The sequence below is a fragment of the Mesoplodon bidens genome (assembly GCF_964165515.1).
Source record: "Mesoplodon bidens genome assembly, chromosome: 13".
NCBI lineage: Eukaryota > Metazoa > Chordata > Mammalia > Artiodactyla > Ziphiidae > Mesoplodon > Mesoplodon bidens.
Window position 1 is genome coordinate 27087827 of NC_138169.1, and position 17047 is coordinate 27104873.

General features: G+C 53.4%; 1 protein-coding gene across 2 annotated transcripts in view; it reads right to left on the reverse strand.

Moving 5' to 3' along the window:
- Positions 1-13957, reverse strand: part of MED15 (mediator complex subunit 15) — a 63191-nt gene extending 49234 nt beyond the window's left edge. For both annotated transcript variants that reach the window (XM_081253330.1, XM_081253329.1), the window contains exon 1: positions 13812-13957. In XM_081253330.1, the coding sequence (XP_081109456.1) occupies positions 13812-13879 (68 nt within the window). In that variant the 5' untranslated portion in view covers positions 13880-13957. The remainder of the gene's footprint in view (positions 1-13811) is intronic.
- Positions 13958-17047: the final 3090 nt, after the last annotated feature.

Below are 17047 nucleotides of genomic sequence, written 5' to 3' on the forward strand. Positions count from 1 at the left end.
CTCTTGCACTGTTGGTGGGAATGTAAGTTGATACAGCCACTATGGAGAACAGTATGGAGGTTCCTTAAAAAACTAAAAATAGAATTACCATATGACCCAGCAATCCCACTACTGGGCATATACCCAGAGAAAACCATAATTCAAAAAGACACATGCAGGGCCTCCCTGGTGGCGCAGTGGTTGAGAGTCCGCCTGCCGATGCAGGGGATACGGGTTCGTGCCCCGGTCTGGGAGGATCCCATATGCCGCGGAGCGGCTGGGCCCGTGAGCCATGGCCGCTGGGCCTGCGCATCCGGAGCCTGTGCTCCGCAACGGGAGAGGCCACAACAGTGAGAGGCCCGCATACCGCAAAAAGAAAAAAAAAAAAAAAAAAAAGACACATGCACCCCAATGTTCATTGCAGCACTATTTACAATAGCCAGGTCATGGAAGCAACCTAAATGCCCATCAACAGACAAATGGATAAAAAAAGATGTGGTGCGCTTCCCTGGTGGCGCAGTGGTTGAGAGTTTGCCTGCCGATGCAGGGGACACGGGTTCGTGCCCCGGTCCGGGAAGATCCCACATGCTGCGAAGCGGCTGGGCCCGTGAGCCATGGCCGCTGAGCCTGCACGTCCGGAGCCTGTGCTCCGCAACGGGAGAGGCCGCAACAGTGAGAGGCCCGCGTACCGCAAAAAAAAAAAGAAAAGAAAAAAAAAAGATGTGTTACTTATATACAATGGAATATTAGCCATAAAAAGGAACGCAGCTGGGTCATCTGTAGAGACGTGGATGGATCTAGAGACTGTCATACAGAGTGAAGTAAGTCAGAAAGAGAAAAACAAATATCGTATATTAATGCATATATGTGGAACCTGGAAAAATGGTACAGATGAACCGGTTTACAGGGCAGAAACAGAGACACAGATGTAGAGAACAAATGTATGGATACCAAGGGGGGAAAGTGGCGGGGGTGATGGTGGTGGTGTGATGAATTGGGAGATTGTGATTGACATATATATGCTAATACGTATAAAATGGATAACTAATAAGAACCTGCTGTATAAAAAAATAAATAAAATAAAATTCAAAAAAAAAAAGAGGGTCAAAGGGCCAGCTTTAAAGACATGGGGGGAGAGTGCATACAGGGCATGGAGGAAACAGGACTCTCTGGGAAATGACTGAAGGGATTTCCCCTGAAGCACCGCAGTGAGTTTTGGGAGTAAGGCAAGTCGCCCTAAAGCTCACCTGAGAGGAGAAGCAACAGGCCAGCCCTGGAGGCAAGAAAGCAGCAGTAGAGGCTTCTCAATCCTTAAGGAAGCACCTCCACCCTAGAAGTCCACATGCATCCAAACTGACATGGCCTCCCTGGAGCCCCTTTCCTAGAAGCTGGTAGAACATGGCAGTGAACCAAAAAGAAGAAAACCCAGGATACAGGAAGCAAGAACCCCAACACTGGAGCCCTGCAGGAGACAAGCCCCTGAGAGGTCCTCACCCCCGAGGCCTCCAGAAGGGAGGTGCAGAAGGACAGACAGCCCAGCAGCACCAAGCTTGTGATAACTGCACCGAGAGGTGACTGAAGACAGAGGAAGACTCAGCCGCAGGCACACAGAACTCTAGGCACATTTCTAAGAAGGCACGTTTTTCCCAGGGAGTGAAAACCATCACAGTCTGCCACTGTGTTAGGCTGTGAACGTCTGTCCGTGTGGCCCTAAACATTAGCGCATTACCCATTTACCCAGAAGCTGAAACACTGGTGGCCAAGGGAGAGGCAGAGATAACAGCTGTGTTCCCAGAGAAAGTCAACAGATAATCATAAACTCATCACCGTGATGACCCGTGCACGTGACTTAGAACCACAGACACCGGCCAGAAAAGAAAGTCCCAAGTCAAGGGAAGGACACGGTGAGTCGGTGCGTCGGGACCACCGCAGTCTCTTGTGCAGTCTCTTGTAAGTCGTTATCAGTCCTTGACTTTTAAAATTTTTGCACAAATATTAGTTTGATAAAAATCAAATGACAGGGGCTTCCCTGGTGGTGCAGTAGTTAAGAAGAATCTGCCTGCCAATGCAGGGTACACGGGTTCGAGCCCTGGTCTGGGAATATCCCACGTGCCACGGAGCAACTAAGCCCGCGAGCCACAACTACTGAAGCCTGCGCACCTAAAGCCCATGCTCCGCAACGAGAGAAGCCACCGCAATGAGAAGCCCACACACCTCAAAGAAAAGTAGCCCCCACTCGCTGCAACTAGAGAAAGCCCGCGTACAGCAACGAAGAACCAACACAGCCAAAAAAAATAAATTAATTAAAATAAATAAATTAAAAAAAAATCAAATGACAAAATGCACCTAAAGAGTGTGCCACCGACTCTGCCATAAAGAAATATTCAAGGAACGCCAGCTATGAAGAAAGGCCTCCCTCGCCTTTTTATGCCTTCCCGACTCAGTCCACGCAGAGACAGAAAGCTCCGCTCCATTAGCAGTGCCCCCACCCACCTGCCCCAGCATTCTGCAGTTCTCCCAGGACCCCTTGGCCAGAGCGTGGTCAGAGGCACCAACCCAAGAGGGGCCATCGCACACCGCCCCCCACGGGACAGGCAGCTTCCCCGGTGCTCAGACAGCCAACAGGCGGTCTTCTCTTGAGCCTGCCCCAGCACCCAGGTGGTTTCAGCTCGGAGTCAGGAAATGATGAGACACAGATGGTTTAGTCACCAACTGCAACCAGAGCAAACTACCTGTCCTTAACTCAGGGAGCCTGCTTCACCTCACTGCAGCTGGAAGCCTGTTTGCCAAACTACATCCCAGACTACTACCACTTCCTGTTCTCTTTCTCTTCACTTTCTTATCGGTTTAATTAAGCTCTCCAATTTCTGCTTGCAAGATTTCTCGGGCTTCCCTGGTGGTGCAGTGGTTGCGAGTCCGCCTGCCGATGCAGGGGACACGGGTTCGCGCCCCGGTCCGGGAAGATCCCACATGCCGCGGAGCGGCTGGGCCCGTGAGCCATGGCCGCTGGGCCTGCGCATCCGGAGCCTGTGCTCCGCAACGGGAGAGGCCACAGCAGTGAGAGGCCCGCGTACCGCAAAAAAAAAAAAAAAAAAAAAAGATTTCTCAACCCTCGACGAATTAGATCAATGAAAGAATGACACCTAAAGAAGCTACCGCTGCTTTTAAAGCATATGTCATTATTTGAGCTACAGAAGCTACACAAGTTTCATCATTTTCCCCATTCTGCGGGTTTGACCACAACAGAACCAGGATGCTGGAAAGACCTCTTGATCCATCCAGGCGGTAGCCTCTGGGCTCCAGGCCTTGGACCACTGTGGCTCCCCAGGTTCCAGCCCTGAGCGTGTCCCACTCACCACTGGGCAACCACGTGGTAAGGACAGACTCTACCAACCCAAGAGCTTATTAAAATGCTTATCTCACGTGACTTTGTAAAATATTTGGGGGGAGGAAAGCCCTCTCTTCCAGAGGTCTGCACTCGAGTCCCAGCAGTGAAAATCATATGGTATCTGGGAAGTGACTGAAGATAGTACAGGACGGGGTGGAAAGGGATGAGTGAAACACTGGCCACATGATGCTAACTCTCCAAGTAGCTGGGAGACCATACTTCCATTATCCCTACTTCTGTGAATGTTTGGAAAAGTCCATAATGGAACTTTTAACAAGATAGGAAATAAAAGGGTTATCTCAAGCACACAGGATGACTGTGCAGAGATGCCTGAAGGAGGCTCACTCCCAAGAGTGCCCTGCAGTGGGGCCCTCTGGGTCGTCACACGGGGAGCAACCATGCACTCCAAGGCTCCCTCGGCCTAGAGAGCTTGGGCCTCGGAAAGTGGGAACTGATAAGCCTCACAAAACCTGTTCCCATAACCAGAGGTCGGTCCAGTCCCTCCCCACCCAGGCAGAGCCAGACTATGTGGAAGAGTCCTATGGTCCAGAAGACTCACTGTGTCCAGCCTCATGTGAACCTGGGCCATGGGCACACAAGTCCCAGCCAGAGTGCCCCCAGGGGATGAACCTTGGTGGTGAGAAAGCCACCACTCAAACTTGAACTCAGAGTCTAATTCCACTTAAGAAACATGGGTCTGTGTGTGTGTTGGCATATTTAAAATACATACACATCAAGTCATATGCCCAAAGAAACAGGACTGGAGGAAAGTGGTCAAAATGTCAGCAACAGCCATCTCTGAGCAGAGAGATCACAGAAAATGCCCTCCTGTTTTGAAATCATCTGCAACATTATCTGAAGAGAATGAAGTACCACACCCACCAGCCCAGAACACACTGACTGAAACAGAAGGTGGAGACGTGCTGGCGCTGCGGGGCCTGGCTTCCCTGCACCCACATCCTCTCCCTCCGCTCCACCCACATGCCCCTCAGGGCCCCAGTGAGGCGCTCCTGCAGCTGACGCTCTTCCAGATCTGCTCCCTGCTTCTCCCACAGGCAGCTGGACTTCTCTCCTCCAGAGGGTTGACACCCCACACACCCTGCACTTCATCACCCTGCACTCACCTCTCAGAAATTAGCACAGGATCAGGGCTCGCCTCCCTCACACGGTCACTCAATTCTGCAGCTTCCTTCCTGACAGATCTGTCCCTCCTAAGCCATCCCTTCCATTCCTACTGTCCCTGCACCCGGTGGGTCAATCTGAGTGCGCATTAACAATTAACAAAGTGCTTGTTATGAAGGCAGCTTCCTTGACAACATTGCGTGTGGGCAAGGATGTCTAACAAGGGCAACTCCCCCACGTGGCTGGTGGGAATGTCAACTGGTATCACCTGGGAAAATCATTTTCCAGATGGTGCTGAAGCTGAAGGCCACCCCTGCACCTAGCCCTGGGGTCAGAGCACAGAGAGCGAGTACTGTACTCACAGGAGACAGGACCCAAAGCAGCCTTGGCACAGTGTTCACACAGTCAACAACTGGAACTAACCCCAATGTCTGTCAAATGCACAACAGGACAGTACCGCGGGTGGGGGGCTGGGGGGGCGCAGTCATGCAGTGGAATAATGGCATAAATAAGACCCTGCTGCCTATGAGGACAAACGTCACACACGTGACTCTGAACGGAAGAGCCCAGACCCAGGGTTGCAGAGCTTGGGATTCCAGTGACAGGAAATTCTGGAACAAACGTCTCCATGGCCCGGAAGTCAGGAGAGTGGGGCAGGGGCTGCACCGGCTGAAGCACAGGGTGCTAGGCCTGTTCAGGATGCAGTCTGGGCAGCTGGCGGGCATTTTCACGGTGACACGTGTCCTCGGGCCGCTCACTGCATGGGTGGGCTTTACTTCAATACAAAGAAACGCTATGGGAGCCTGGTGAGGGCCCCTGAGCCCGGCCCCAGGAACTGCCCCAGCCCCACCCTCGGGTTTGGACTCCAGTGGTCTGGGGCCTGAATTCCAACCCCGAGCCCCTGGCAGGGATTTCCCGCTGCACAGTCTCAGGCCTGAATCCTCCCTGGCATGACTCACAGCAACCCGATGGGTGTGAAGGGCCTGTGGTGGCCCAAAAGGGCCTCTCAGGGCAAAGATGGCATTCTCTCCACTTTATAGCAGGGGCTCCAGCCCACACCCAGTAGCCAGATCACTTCCTCTCACAGCACCTCTGATGAGGATGGAAAGGAAGTTGGAAAGAGGGAGAGAACAGGAGACAGTGGGGATGGGAATGAGCCATTTCTGAAGCAACAAGCACTGCCCCCACACCCCCAGGAGCCTGCATTGGAAGAAGCAAGGGATGCACACGCTTCAGAGAGCAGAAGCCCCCAGGCAGGGCCTTCCTCCCCTCCCCGCCTTGCCACCCCTCTCCCGGACTGGATGCCAAGTGGCTGAGCACAAAGGCTGACCTGCAGCCAGGCCACACCTCAGCCCTGGTCCCTACCCGCCCCCACTCCGCCACCTGAGTCCCAGGCAGAGCTGCGAGAAGCCCGCAGGGCCAGGGCGAGTAGGAAACCATGTCCAGAGGAGGGAGCCAGACAGCACCCAGCTGCTACTTGCCAAGCCTGAGCACAGAGCCATGTGAGAGAACCGGTGAACGGAGGGAGAGCACGCCAGAGAGCTCTGCTCTGTCTCTGCAACTCTGTTTGTTTGTTTGTTTTTGTGGTACGCGGGCCTCTCACTGTTGTGGCCTCTCCCATTGCGGAGCACAGGCTCCGGACGCGCAGGCTCAGCGGCCATGGCTCACGGGCCCAGCCGCTCCATGGCATGTGGGATCTTCCCGGACTGGGGCACGAACCCGTGTCCCCTGCCTCGGCAGGCGGACTCTCAACCACTGCGCCACCAGGGAAGCCCTGCAACTCTGTATGTCTGAAACGGTCTCAGAAAAAAAAGCTCAAAGTAAGGTCAAATGTCTCCTCCAAGGACTCACTGTCCCAAATAAGTTACTCCTCCTGGATACTTAACTCATTCAATCAGGAACGGTTATTAACAGGCCCCGCCTAGGTTAGCAAGAGACTCTTTTTTTTTTTTTTGGCCACCATAGCTTGAGGGATCTTAGTTCCCAGACCAGGGATTGAGAACCTGTGCCCTCAGCAGAGAAAGCTCGGAGTCATAACCACTGGACTGCCAGAGAAGTCCCAAGAGATACCTTATTAAAGTGGAGGGGAACATCCCTCCCTCACGGGGTTGTGGTTTCGAGATGATTATGCCTGGGCTCCTAATGCATCCTCCTCTGTCTCCGGGATCAGGTACTCACTCATTCGCTTATCTGTTAAACAGAACCATCTAGTAACCCCTGGACTCCCCTGTCTTTAGATGAATGTCTCAATCAAAAAAAAAAAAAAAAGGCTCAGCATTGCTTTCCACAATGCTCCCTGCAATTACCCTGCATCCCTCACCTAAGACAAGGCACCATGCTAGGAGCTCACTGGGATGCAGAAGTGTACGACCAGGTCCTGCACTCAACAAATTTATAATACTGTTGGCAAGGCAAAAAAATAATAATAAGTGTAAAAACAGCAAAAAAGAGTTCATCTGTTCAGTTCATGCCAGGATGCATCCAACAAGGGCTCTACAAACTCAAGAGGAATTAGGGACCACTGTGGGCTGAGCCATCAGGGTCATGAGGAGGGAAAGAGGCCAAGACCAGACCTCCGACAGGGCAGAGAAAGGACGACAGAGGGCAAGCCAGCCGTGACTGCAGCCAGAGGGCCTGACGTGCAGCAGGAGTGTCTGGCTGAGGCTCTCCCACCAGCACAGAGGGAGGGTCAGCTGGAAAGGTAATTCAGATGGAAAGCAGAATGCTTCTTAGCAGGGGTGGAAAGAACGGCTGTGCTGGCACCTGGCCCAGGCAACGGAGGACACCCACCGTGACACAAAGCACATGGTGACTTTCCACCTTATGGCAGCTGCCTGTGACCACGGCTCACCTCCTCCTTATCTGTAGACAGGGTCTACCTCTCCTTCAAAAGATTTCTGATTACGAAAGAAATACATGTTTACTGTTAACAAGTGACACACATACATATATATACTAAAAATTACAAAGAAAATTAAAATCACTCAGATAACCAGCCAAAGATGTCTATTTAATGAACTCAGCCTGTACCCCATGTTCCACGGCTCCTGAGGATGCCAGTTTGCCAGCCCTGCATGCGCGGTGCTATGACTTTCTCCAACTCTGAGGTGAGGGCCCATCAGGTTGGCCCACCGTCACTCTTGGAGAGGCAGGAATCAACTCTGATTCAGAAACTCTCGTAGTGTCCCTGCCACGAGGGGTTCAGAATGGGGGAAACAAGTGTTCAAACAATTCAGATGCAAACCGGTAACAAAGCATGGGTAAAGAGAGGGGCATGGTGGGTGGCTGGGTGTCCTGGGAGGGCAAGTGGGATAGGACTGCAAACGCTCAGCCACGGGAAGGACAGGTCTCTCAGGCAGGGGAACAAGCAGGAGGCAGGGCAACCAGGTCAAGAACGGGGCTCCTGTGAGGATCTGGGGCAGCCTGGCATGGTGGGGGCAGCAGGCAGGCGCAGACCCTGGAGGAGGGATCCCGGCTCAGAGCTGAATCCACAGGCTGCTATGCACACATTCTGGGCATCAAAGTGACTGGAGGAAGAGGATGGAGTCCGTGAAGCAAGAGTTGACAACTTGAAGCTGAGTGGTGAACACACAGGCATGGGGTCTTTAAACTACTTGGTCCTACGATCCATATTGAATTTTTAAAAATCCAGCAGAATTCCTTTAAAAATTGACCCTCTAGGTACATAACCAATATCACTGCCCTGAGGAATGCTTTTCAGGGGCAGGTACCCTTTGCCCTTCATGACCAGGGCAGGAAGATAATCATGTGGTCATGGTCCTTCCCACCCCAGAATGCCCACCATGGGTCCTGGACCAGCCACAGCCACCAGGTAAGGACTGGCAGTAACAGCTGGAAGACTTCTGACCAGGAATGGATGTAAGGAATGCAGCTGGTAGCAGGGTAGGGGGGTAGGGTCACCTATGAAAGGATGCTGGTGTGGCTGGGGACTGGCTGCAGCCTGTGCAGAGGCCAAAGATAAGCCGGGGCTTGCGGTGCTGTGCCAGCAGTGTTGTGCCAACTGCAGCAGAGGGGCCTGCCACCCTTTGGGGCCCAGTGACCCATGGGGAGTTGCTAAAACTGCCAACAGGATGCCTACTGGCAGCAGCTCCTCCAATGGGCTCTCTCAGTGCACATGGCTTGGGTTAACTTCCAGGGCCGTCTCCCCGCTTCCCCAAAAGAGGCGTAACCACTCTTTCAGGTGAAAAAGTGGTTTGCCTCTCCAGTCCTGCTACGGTTCAGCAAGCACTCCTCTGTGACACGCATCCATGCCTCAGTTTCCTCACCCTACACGGGAGTAACAAGTGCGCCCGCCCACTCTCAGGGCCAGCACAGAGGCGGTGGGTGAGCCAACACGACAACTCCTGCAGCAGGGTGCACAGCACACACCCCCGTTTCAGCTGCTGTTGTCGCTGCTGTTGAGAAAACCCTGGATGATGGAGGGCTCCCATCCCCTCATGTCACTGTCACTCCTGGCCTGGGGCAGTAGAGCCAAGGGTCAGGACTCTGAAGTCAGTGTCTCACCAATCACTTTCTAGTTTCTTCGCTGGGACTTGTGGTGACCAGACAGGGCCCCTGGCCTCGGGGCACGGACATTCTGGAGGTGGGCTGTACACGGACATCAGCCCAGTCACGTGGATGACAACTGGGCTATGAAGAAAGCGGTGGGCTCAGCAGCTTCCCCGCTGGAGAACAAGGGCCAGAGTCACACCAGGGAGGCACAGGGCTGCTGGGAGGCCTGGGTGGGCTAAGCCACAGAAAAGGGTCGGCCAAGACTCAGTGGCTTCTGCCCGTGTGAGGGACCACAAGCCACAGGCAGGATCTGGACATCCAAGTTTCAAGACACTCCCCGTCCTTCTGAAGACCTCTCCAGACCCTTGCAAGTTGCTGTTTGGTTGTCTGTTCTCTTCTGCTTTTTTTCTTTGTTTTATTTTGTTTCTGGCTAAATAGCACTCAACTTTCTCCTTCTGGTCTAGGCTGAAATCTCCACACCTCCTAGGTTCCCAACCTGGAGCTCACACCTCCCTAGGGGGCCTTGGCAGAAGAGGCAGCTGACCGGTCTGCCCTCACGCTGCTCCACACTCCCTCAGCCCTTCGTGGCCCCTGACTGGAACCCTGATCAGGGCTGCCCTCCCCAAGGGTGTCCTCCCTTTGAGATTTGTTCAGCCCAGCAGACATTTATTTACTCCATGCCTAAACATGCAATTTTCTGTACTGAGGGGTGGGAGGCACAAGTCTCAAGACTAAGATGGGAAGAGATGATCAAAGTGGTCCTTTCATGTATTCACCATTCGCCAACCTCATGGCATACGAGGCGCTGCTCACTTCTCACACACGCTTGTTCTCTGGGAGCTGACAGACCAGACACGCGTGCTCAACACTAACCCAACACCCCAGAAGGCAGGCCCAAGGCTCACAGTGACCAGCTCAGGGGCTCTAAGGGGGGCTGCTCCTGTGGTCCTGCAGGGAAAGTGGATGTTCCACAAAAAGCCCATCTGAACCCACCAAGAGTTTCACAACTACCCTCCCCAGAGGCTCCCGTGTCATCAATCCCCTAACCAGACTCAGAGGTTCCACCTTCACTCCCTAAGCCTCCTTCTCCTGCCAGGTACTGGGGAGGGGGCGTCAGGGGACACATCACTGAGTCCCGAGCCCTCTGCTAGAGCGCGAGTGGAGGTCTCTTCCTTTTCCCTCCCACCACCCCTGTGAGTCAGACTGGACTCCTGCCTTCACATGGATGAGGGAGATGACCCAGAAAGGTGACGTATGCAAGGTCACTCAGCTCACACGTGGAGAAAGTGGGTGTTCCCAAGCTTCACAATGGATGCTGGCACAGGTAATGAAGGCCACTGTCATTGAGAAGGTGGCACACACAACACCCAGGAAAATGTCTACTCTTGCACTCTTCAGCAAGTGGTTTATACGCCAGGTGCCATGCTTCATAGGATTGGAGTCTTAAGGGAAACTCAAAGGGGCTGAGATACAAGATATCAGGGGGTGGCCCACTTTAGGCAGGGTGGGCAGAAAAAGATCTTGAGTATTTGATATTTAAGCAGACATGTCAACGAGGAAAAGGAACTAGTCATGAATACAGTGAGGGGAAGTCTACCCATTGTGGAATATCTTAAATACTCGATAACAAACTGTTTAAAGGGAGAGAACAAAGAAAGAATTTGGAATGCTCAAGAAGCTGAAAGACCAGAGAGGGTGGAACGGGGTGGGGGTATGAGAGGAGGTGGCTAGGCCAGGCTGGGGTGGGGGGGGGGCATCTGGAGCTCTGTTCGGACTCTGAGGACACTCACTGATGGGTTGTCAGCAGGGCAGTGGTGAGCGAGTGGAGGCAGAAGTCCGGGGAGGCCCGGAGGAGGCAGAGGCAGTGCAGGGCTAAGAAGAGGCTGCACTAGAGTCCCTTCAAGGGCCCTCCTAACCAGCCCCAACTCCAAACTGCTTTTCCTCAGTGGAAGCCAGGAGCCGTTTATTCAGCCTATTCTCTCGGGAGCTACTCAAGAGCCAGGTGAGGACAGGGAGCCAGCTCTCAGATGCTTCCCCTCCCACTGAAACTTCCCAGGTCTTCGCTTGGCTTCCCTCATTCAACTGTAAATCACCTCGGTTCAAAACATTTCCCGAGGGACGTCCCTGGCAGTCCAGTGGTTAAGACCCCGTGCTTCCAATGCAGGGGAGCATGGGTTTGATCCCTGGTCTGGGAACTAAGATCCCCCGCATGCCGTGTGGTGCGGCCAAAAAAAAAAAAAAATTTCCCAAGTCGGCCAACTTTACACAACAGCATAAACACTGGAGAAAGTCAGAATTAACAACATGTCAGGTATCCTGACCTTCTTTTTTCATGCTGTGAACACAATAAATCAAGGCACCAAGAATCACAGCTTTCAAAGTGAAACCTGGAGAGAAAACACACAAATCTGAGAACTGAGAACACCCACATGATGTCAGGCAGAAAGCCTCTGAAACTGCTCATCCCAGTGGTGGCAGGCGGAAGGGCTCCCTAGAGTGCCCAGGCCTTAACCCCGGGAACACGTCAACAGTAGATGCAGAAGGGCCTTTCCAGATGTAATTAAGGTTATAGACTTGAAAGTAGGGACAGCATCCTGGATTATCCAGGTGGGCTCAATCTAATCCAAGCCTTTAGTAGAGAATTATTTTCTCTGGTTGAAGGCAGAGAAATGGGGCAGAAGAGCTCACCCTTGCTGGAGGGGGCCACATAGAAAGTGTGACAGAGAATGGAGGCAGCCCCTGGGAACAAAGACTGACCTCGGAAAGGCTAACAGCCAGTTAGGAACGATTTCGCCTCAGTCTTCCAATGCCATGGAACTGAATTTAGCCAACAACCTGAATGAGCTTGAAAGCAAATTCTACCCCACAGCCTCCAGGCAGAAATGCACCTGCCAATATCTTGATTTCGGCCCTGTAAGAGCCTGAGGAGAAGATTCAGCTGAGCCCACTTAGATCTCTGATCTACAGAACCTGTCAGATAATACACCTGTGTTGTTTTTAAGCAACACAATTTGTTGGCAGCAACAGAAGAGTAATAGCAGCACTCTGGCAAAAAAAAAAAAAAAGAACCCAGTTTCTCTAGAAGCAGAAGGAGGCTGAATCAATAAGTACTCAGTCGGTCCTCTTCAATGGCCCCCCCAGCCCTCTGACACTCCCCCACCTGCCCCGTTTCCTCTGGTGGCAACTCATTCTTCCCATCCTTAAATTCCGGGCTCCCTCAAAGAGGACTCTCTGCCCTGGGGGCCTTTCTTACAAGAGCCCTTAAGTAGGTCAATCCTCAAGATTTCATCGATTGGTAACTCCAACATTCACTGATTCTGCAATATCGGCACAACTGTCCCCAGACGATTCCACCGCAGGGCCCGGAGCCTAGCTCTCCACTCCCCACTGCCTGCACTGGACTGAGAGCTTCCCAGCCTTCCGCCCCACTTCCTTCCTTGCACACTGCTGTACCCCACCCCCTCCATCCAGTTAGTCATCAAGGACCATCTGCGCTCGCTATCTGCTTTCTCTGGAATCTTCTTCTTTCAGTTTCTACCACTGCCTAATGCAGGCCTTTAGAATCTCTTGCCTGACTAGGTCATTCCACAACCATTTTATGGAGCGATGTGACACACAGTGCTCTAGCAGGGGGAATACAGGCATGAAAAACAACAGGTCCCCAGACCCCAACAGTTCAAAACTCTCATAATGGGCCTCACTGGCCTCTCTCCTCTGTTCTTGATCTATCTTCGGGGACTCGGGATCTTCCCAACTCTGGCATCTCACCACCTCAAAGCAGGCCCCATGCCAAATAGAGGCTCATCTCCCCAGCACAGCACTCCCACCGCTAACAGGTCAGCCCCCGCTGGCCCTCCTTGCACGATCATCTCCTCAAACCCCAGAACTCAGCCTAGCACGAGGTCCTCCACGCTGTGGGCACTCACGCTCCCCACTCCTCAGCTTGCAGTGATGGCCCTTCACACTCCTACTTATCATTCTGGGACTCAGTTTATTCGCCGCCTACTCCCCAACTGCTCAAGCAAACTGTCAATTCCAGTAGGAGAAAGCCTGCCCTGTAACTGCGCCTTGGCGGCGGCGCGTCCCCTAAGGTCAGGGGCTGATCCCCGCCAGCACAGCCCGCCGGTCCGGCAAGCCCGGTAGAAGACAGTAAACCAACAAGCAGCCGGTGCGGAGGAGCGGAAGCTCTGCGCGCGAAGCCCAGGGCGCCCGGCAGCCCCTGCATCGATGGTCTCAGCAGCTGAGACTGAAGAGGAGGCACCAACCCCAGCTCCTCACTCCCACTCCCGACCGAAGGTCGCTTCCTGACAGCCTCTTCCTGCCACCCTCCGGCGAAGTCCACGTGGGGGAGGGGGCCACCCGTAGATTCTCGCCCCCACCGCCCCTTCTGTCCACCCCCTCCGCCCTCGCCCCGAGGCGCTTTCTCCGAGGAGGAATCGCAAAGCGCCCAGACCTGCAGAAGCCGCCACTGGCGGCCCCGGCCTCCTCCGTCCGCAGTGGGGCGCAGAGCTGGGGAAAGGTTGCCTCCCAAGCACACAAATGACGAATGAGAAAGCTCAGGACGATGACTCAGAAGCCGGGGCTCGCCGGCTGGCAGAGTTCGGCCCAGGAACGCTAACCCGCGACCGCGGCGGCCGAGAGCGGAGGGGACAGAGGGGAGGGTCGCGCCCCGGTACCCCGCGATCCGGCGCCCGGAATACCCCGGTCCGGCCGCGCCTCCCCCTCCGCGAGGAAGGCTGAGAGGAAGGATGAGGAGGGGAAGGCTGAGGGGAAGGCCGGGGGTCGCGCCGCCGCCCCGGCCCCTACTCACATTTGGCTGACCAGCTTCTGCCGGAAGGCGGCGCTCCGCCAGTCGGTCTCCTGCCCCGAAACGTCCATGCCGGTGCCCCGCTCCCACCGCCCGCGCCCTGCTCGGCAGCCGCCGCCTCGACCGCAGCTCCAGGCCCAAACCCGGAAGCCGTCGGCTGCGTCTCGGCCGCGCCGGAAGCGGAGCGGGGATTGTGGGAACTGGGCGCTAGCGGGGGCCTGTGGGAAATGGAGTCCGCGGGCGCCCGGGAGCCCCACCCCCGCCGCGCTCCCAGCCGCCCGAGGCTGACGGCAGCTGCACCTCGTCGAGTGCCTAGCGTGCGGCCCTACTGTGGGCTGGCTCTGCAAGTCCAGGGGATCCGCAACCCTCGGGGAGGCCGCGCGCGGCCGCCCGCTACCTGAGCGGATGCCGTGGAGAGATTATCAGAGATTTATCAGCCACCTGCTGTGCCCCTGCTGTGCCCGCACGATCCGGGCCCTACTTCCCGGAGGCTGCCTTCTAGCGCCGCATCCCAAGAGGGACCAGACGATGCTTCTCTCCGTTAGACTTTTGGAATCTCATATCCCACCAATGGCTATATTTTGTAGGGGTTGGAGATGTGAGGAACCCAAACTACACTGTTAATTTTTAGACACAGGCTTTCCTTTTTGGCCCAACAGGAGAACACCTTCCAGATGCTCGCCGACAGCGCACAAACTTGCTGAGTGGAGGAGGCAGGGGAGCTGGAGGCAGGCGGGAATGGACAGGGGGTGAAGCCTGAGGATACTTTTAGGAGGATAAAAGTTCTGCCAGACTGAACCTATGCGTCCTTGTCTGTGGCCCTGCGGAGGGAAGGCAGGTGACAAAAATCCTAAGCCCAACTTAGGTCCCCAAGTGCTAAATAGACAGTCACCAAGATGGGCCTCACAGAAAGTGAACTGGCACCTACTGACACCTAATAAGTGCCTGGCCCAGGAGGGGCTGTGTCCACCCCGTGTCCCTGAGCCCCAGGCAGGAGTAGGGGGTGGGGGGGAGGGACTGGGAGTGAAAGGAGTGAGCAGGTTCCCCAAAGGGGCCCCTCTTGCCTTCAGGTTTCAGGTTTTGCATTGATAGGAGAGCTGTTCACAGCTTCAAACATTTTTGCTCTCATTCTTTCTAAAATAATTTTTAAAAATTCTTTCCTGGGAATTCCCTGGCTGTCCAGTGGCTGGGACTACGTGCTTTCACTGCCAGGGCCCGGGTTCGATCCCTGGTTGGGCAACTAGGATCCCACAAGCCACGTGGCCACCAAAAAAAAAAAATCTGTCACTAGGGTGATCAACTTGTCCTGATTTGCCCAGGACTCTCCTGATTTTAGCTCCGAAAGTCCGTGTCTTGACGACCCCCAGGCTGACCAGAATGGTTCATCACCCTGTCTCTATCCCTCTTGCACATTTAATAAAACTGATATCTAATGCACATACCATATAATTCACCCTTTTAAAATGTACAATTCAGGGCTTCCCTGGTGGCGCAGTGGTTGGGAGTCTGCCTGCTGATGCAGGGGACACGGGTTTGTGCCCCAGTCCGGGAAGATCCCACATACCGTGGAGCGGCTAGGCCCGTGAGCCACGGCCGCTGAGCCTGCGTGTCCGGAGCCTGTGCTCCGCAACGGGAGAGGCCGCAGCGGTGAGAGGCCCGTGTACCGCAAATAAATAAATAAATAAATAAATGTACTTTAAAAAAATAAAATAAAATAAAATAAAATGTACAATTCAGTGTTTTTTGCTATATTCACATATTCATAAGGTTGTGCAACCATCACCACTGTCATGAACATTTTTAAGTTGACCTATAAATGTCTCTCTGTGAATCACTGGAAAGGTGTAACTGCGGTGTGTCCTATACTGTATTTGGACTTCAGATGCATTTTGTTATTTAAATCCTCAGCCCTGCAGATTCCATTTACCAATTTATGGAAAACTTTGGTCTTATAACTCCATTGGCAAAGCCGGTCCTCACTGTCAAATCCTTAGACCCTTGGGGCTTTTGGAAGAAGAGGATGGACCTCACATCCAACTCAAGTGAGCTTGTTAATGGGGACCCCGGGACATCTCTCCCTTTTCTGCACGCTGGTTCTTTTTCTTCTTCTTCTTCTTTTTTTTTTTTTTTTTGGTTGCGTGGGGTCTTAGTTGTAGCAGGCAGGCTCCTTTGTTGCAGCTCCAGGGCTCTTCAGTTATAGCATGCGAACTCCTAGTTGCAGCATGCATGTGGGACCTAGTTCCCTGACCAGGGATTGAACCCGGGCCCCCTGCATTGGGAGCGTGGAGTCCTATCCACTGCGCCACCAGGGAAGTCCCTGCACTCTGGTTCTAGGAAGGTGGAGAGAGCACGGCACATAGATTCACAGACAGACTGACAGACAGAGGCCCTGTTAGGATGTGATTTCTTTTATGTTATGATTCCTACTCATCGTGTATGAAACCTATAGGATTTAAGGTATGTTAAGCTAAGTTTAGTAGTTCAAAATGGAGTCACAGTGGCCAATGTGAATTTCCATATTAGTTGTTTTGAAACATCACTAAAGAACTGGCAGTGTCTGTGATAAACTGAGAGTGTTACTTTAGATAAGAAAGCTGTTGGGCAACTATGTCACTGGAATAGAAGGAGCAACTGATAAAGGCGAGATCCCCTCCCCTGGGCATAACCGTTGCTCCTTAAAAAGAGACCACCAAGCTGAGTAACTCAAAGTGTTCCAGATGGAGGCTGCCAGAGAGATACTTCCCACTCTGCTTATCCAGAGACCCATTGCTGGACTGGAGACCCTGATTGTGCAGAGACACCTCTTTCCTGACTTCTCCTCAGAGTGGTTTGTGACCCTCTTTTCCCTACTTCAACTAACCTGTGTCGTGTGCTAATTGTGTGCAATAAACTGAGTGATTCATGAATTAAATATTGGCTATGGATATTGTATGTCTCCAATCCAGTGATTCTCTCCTGTCCTTACTGTTGGGCTCTGAGACAAACAGGTCCAGAATGTTGTCAAGAATTTGTCATCGGGATAAACTTAAGTGCTACCCCCTTTGGTGTTTGCTCCAGTCTTCTATTTCTACTTATCCCTTCCTCTGGGGCCCAGAGGTGGTGATACCTTGGTTAGAGTTTGGATGGTGACTAGGGAAAGAGAGGTAGAGACAGCTACAGACCTCTTGGCCTTGGGGAAAGAGGAAGGCCACAGGAAGGTCGATCCTGAAATGGACCTGCATGGTTTAGACCCTGGGGAG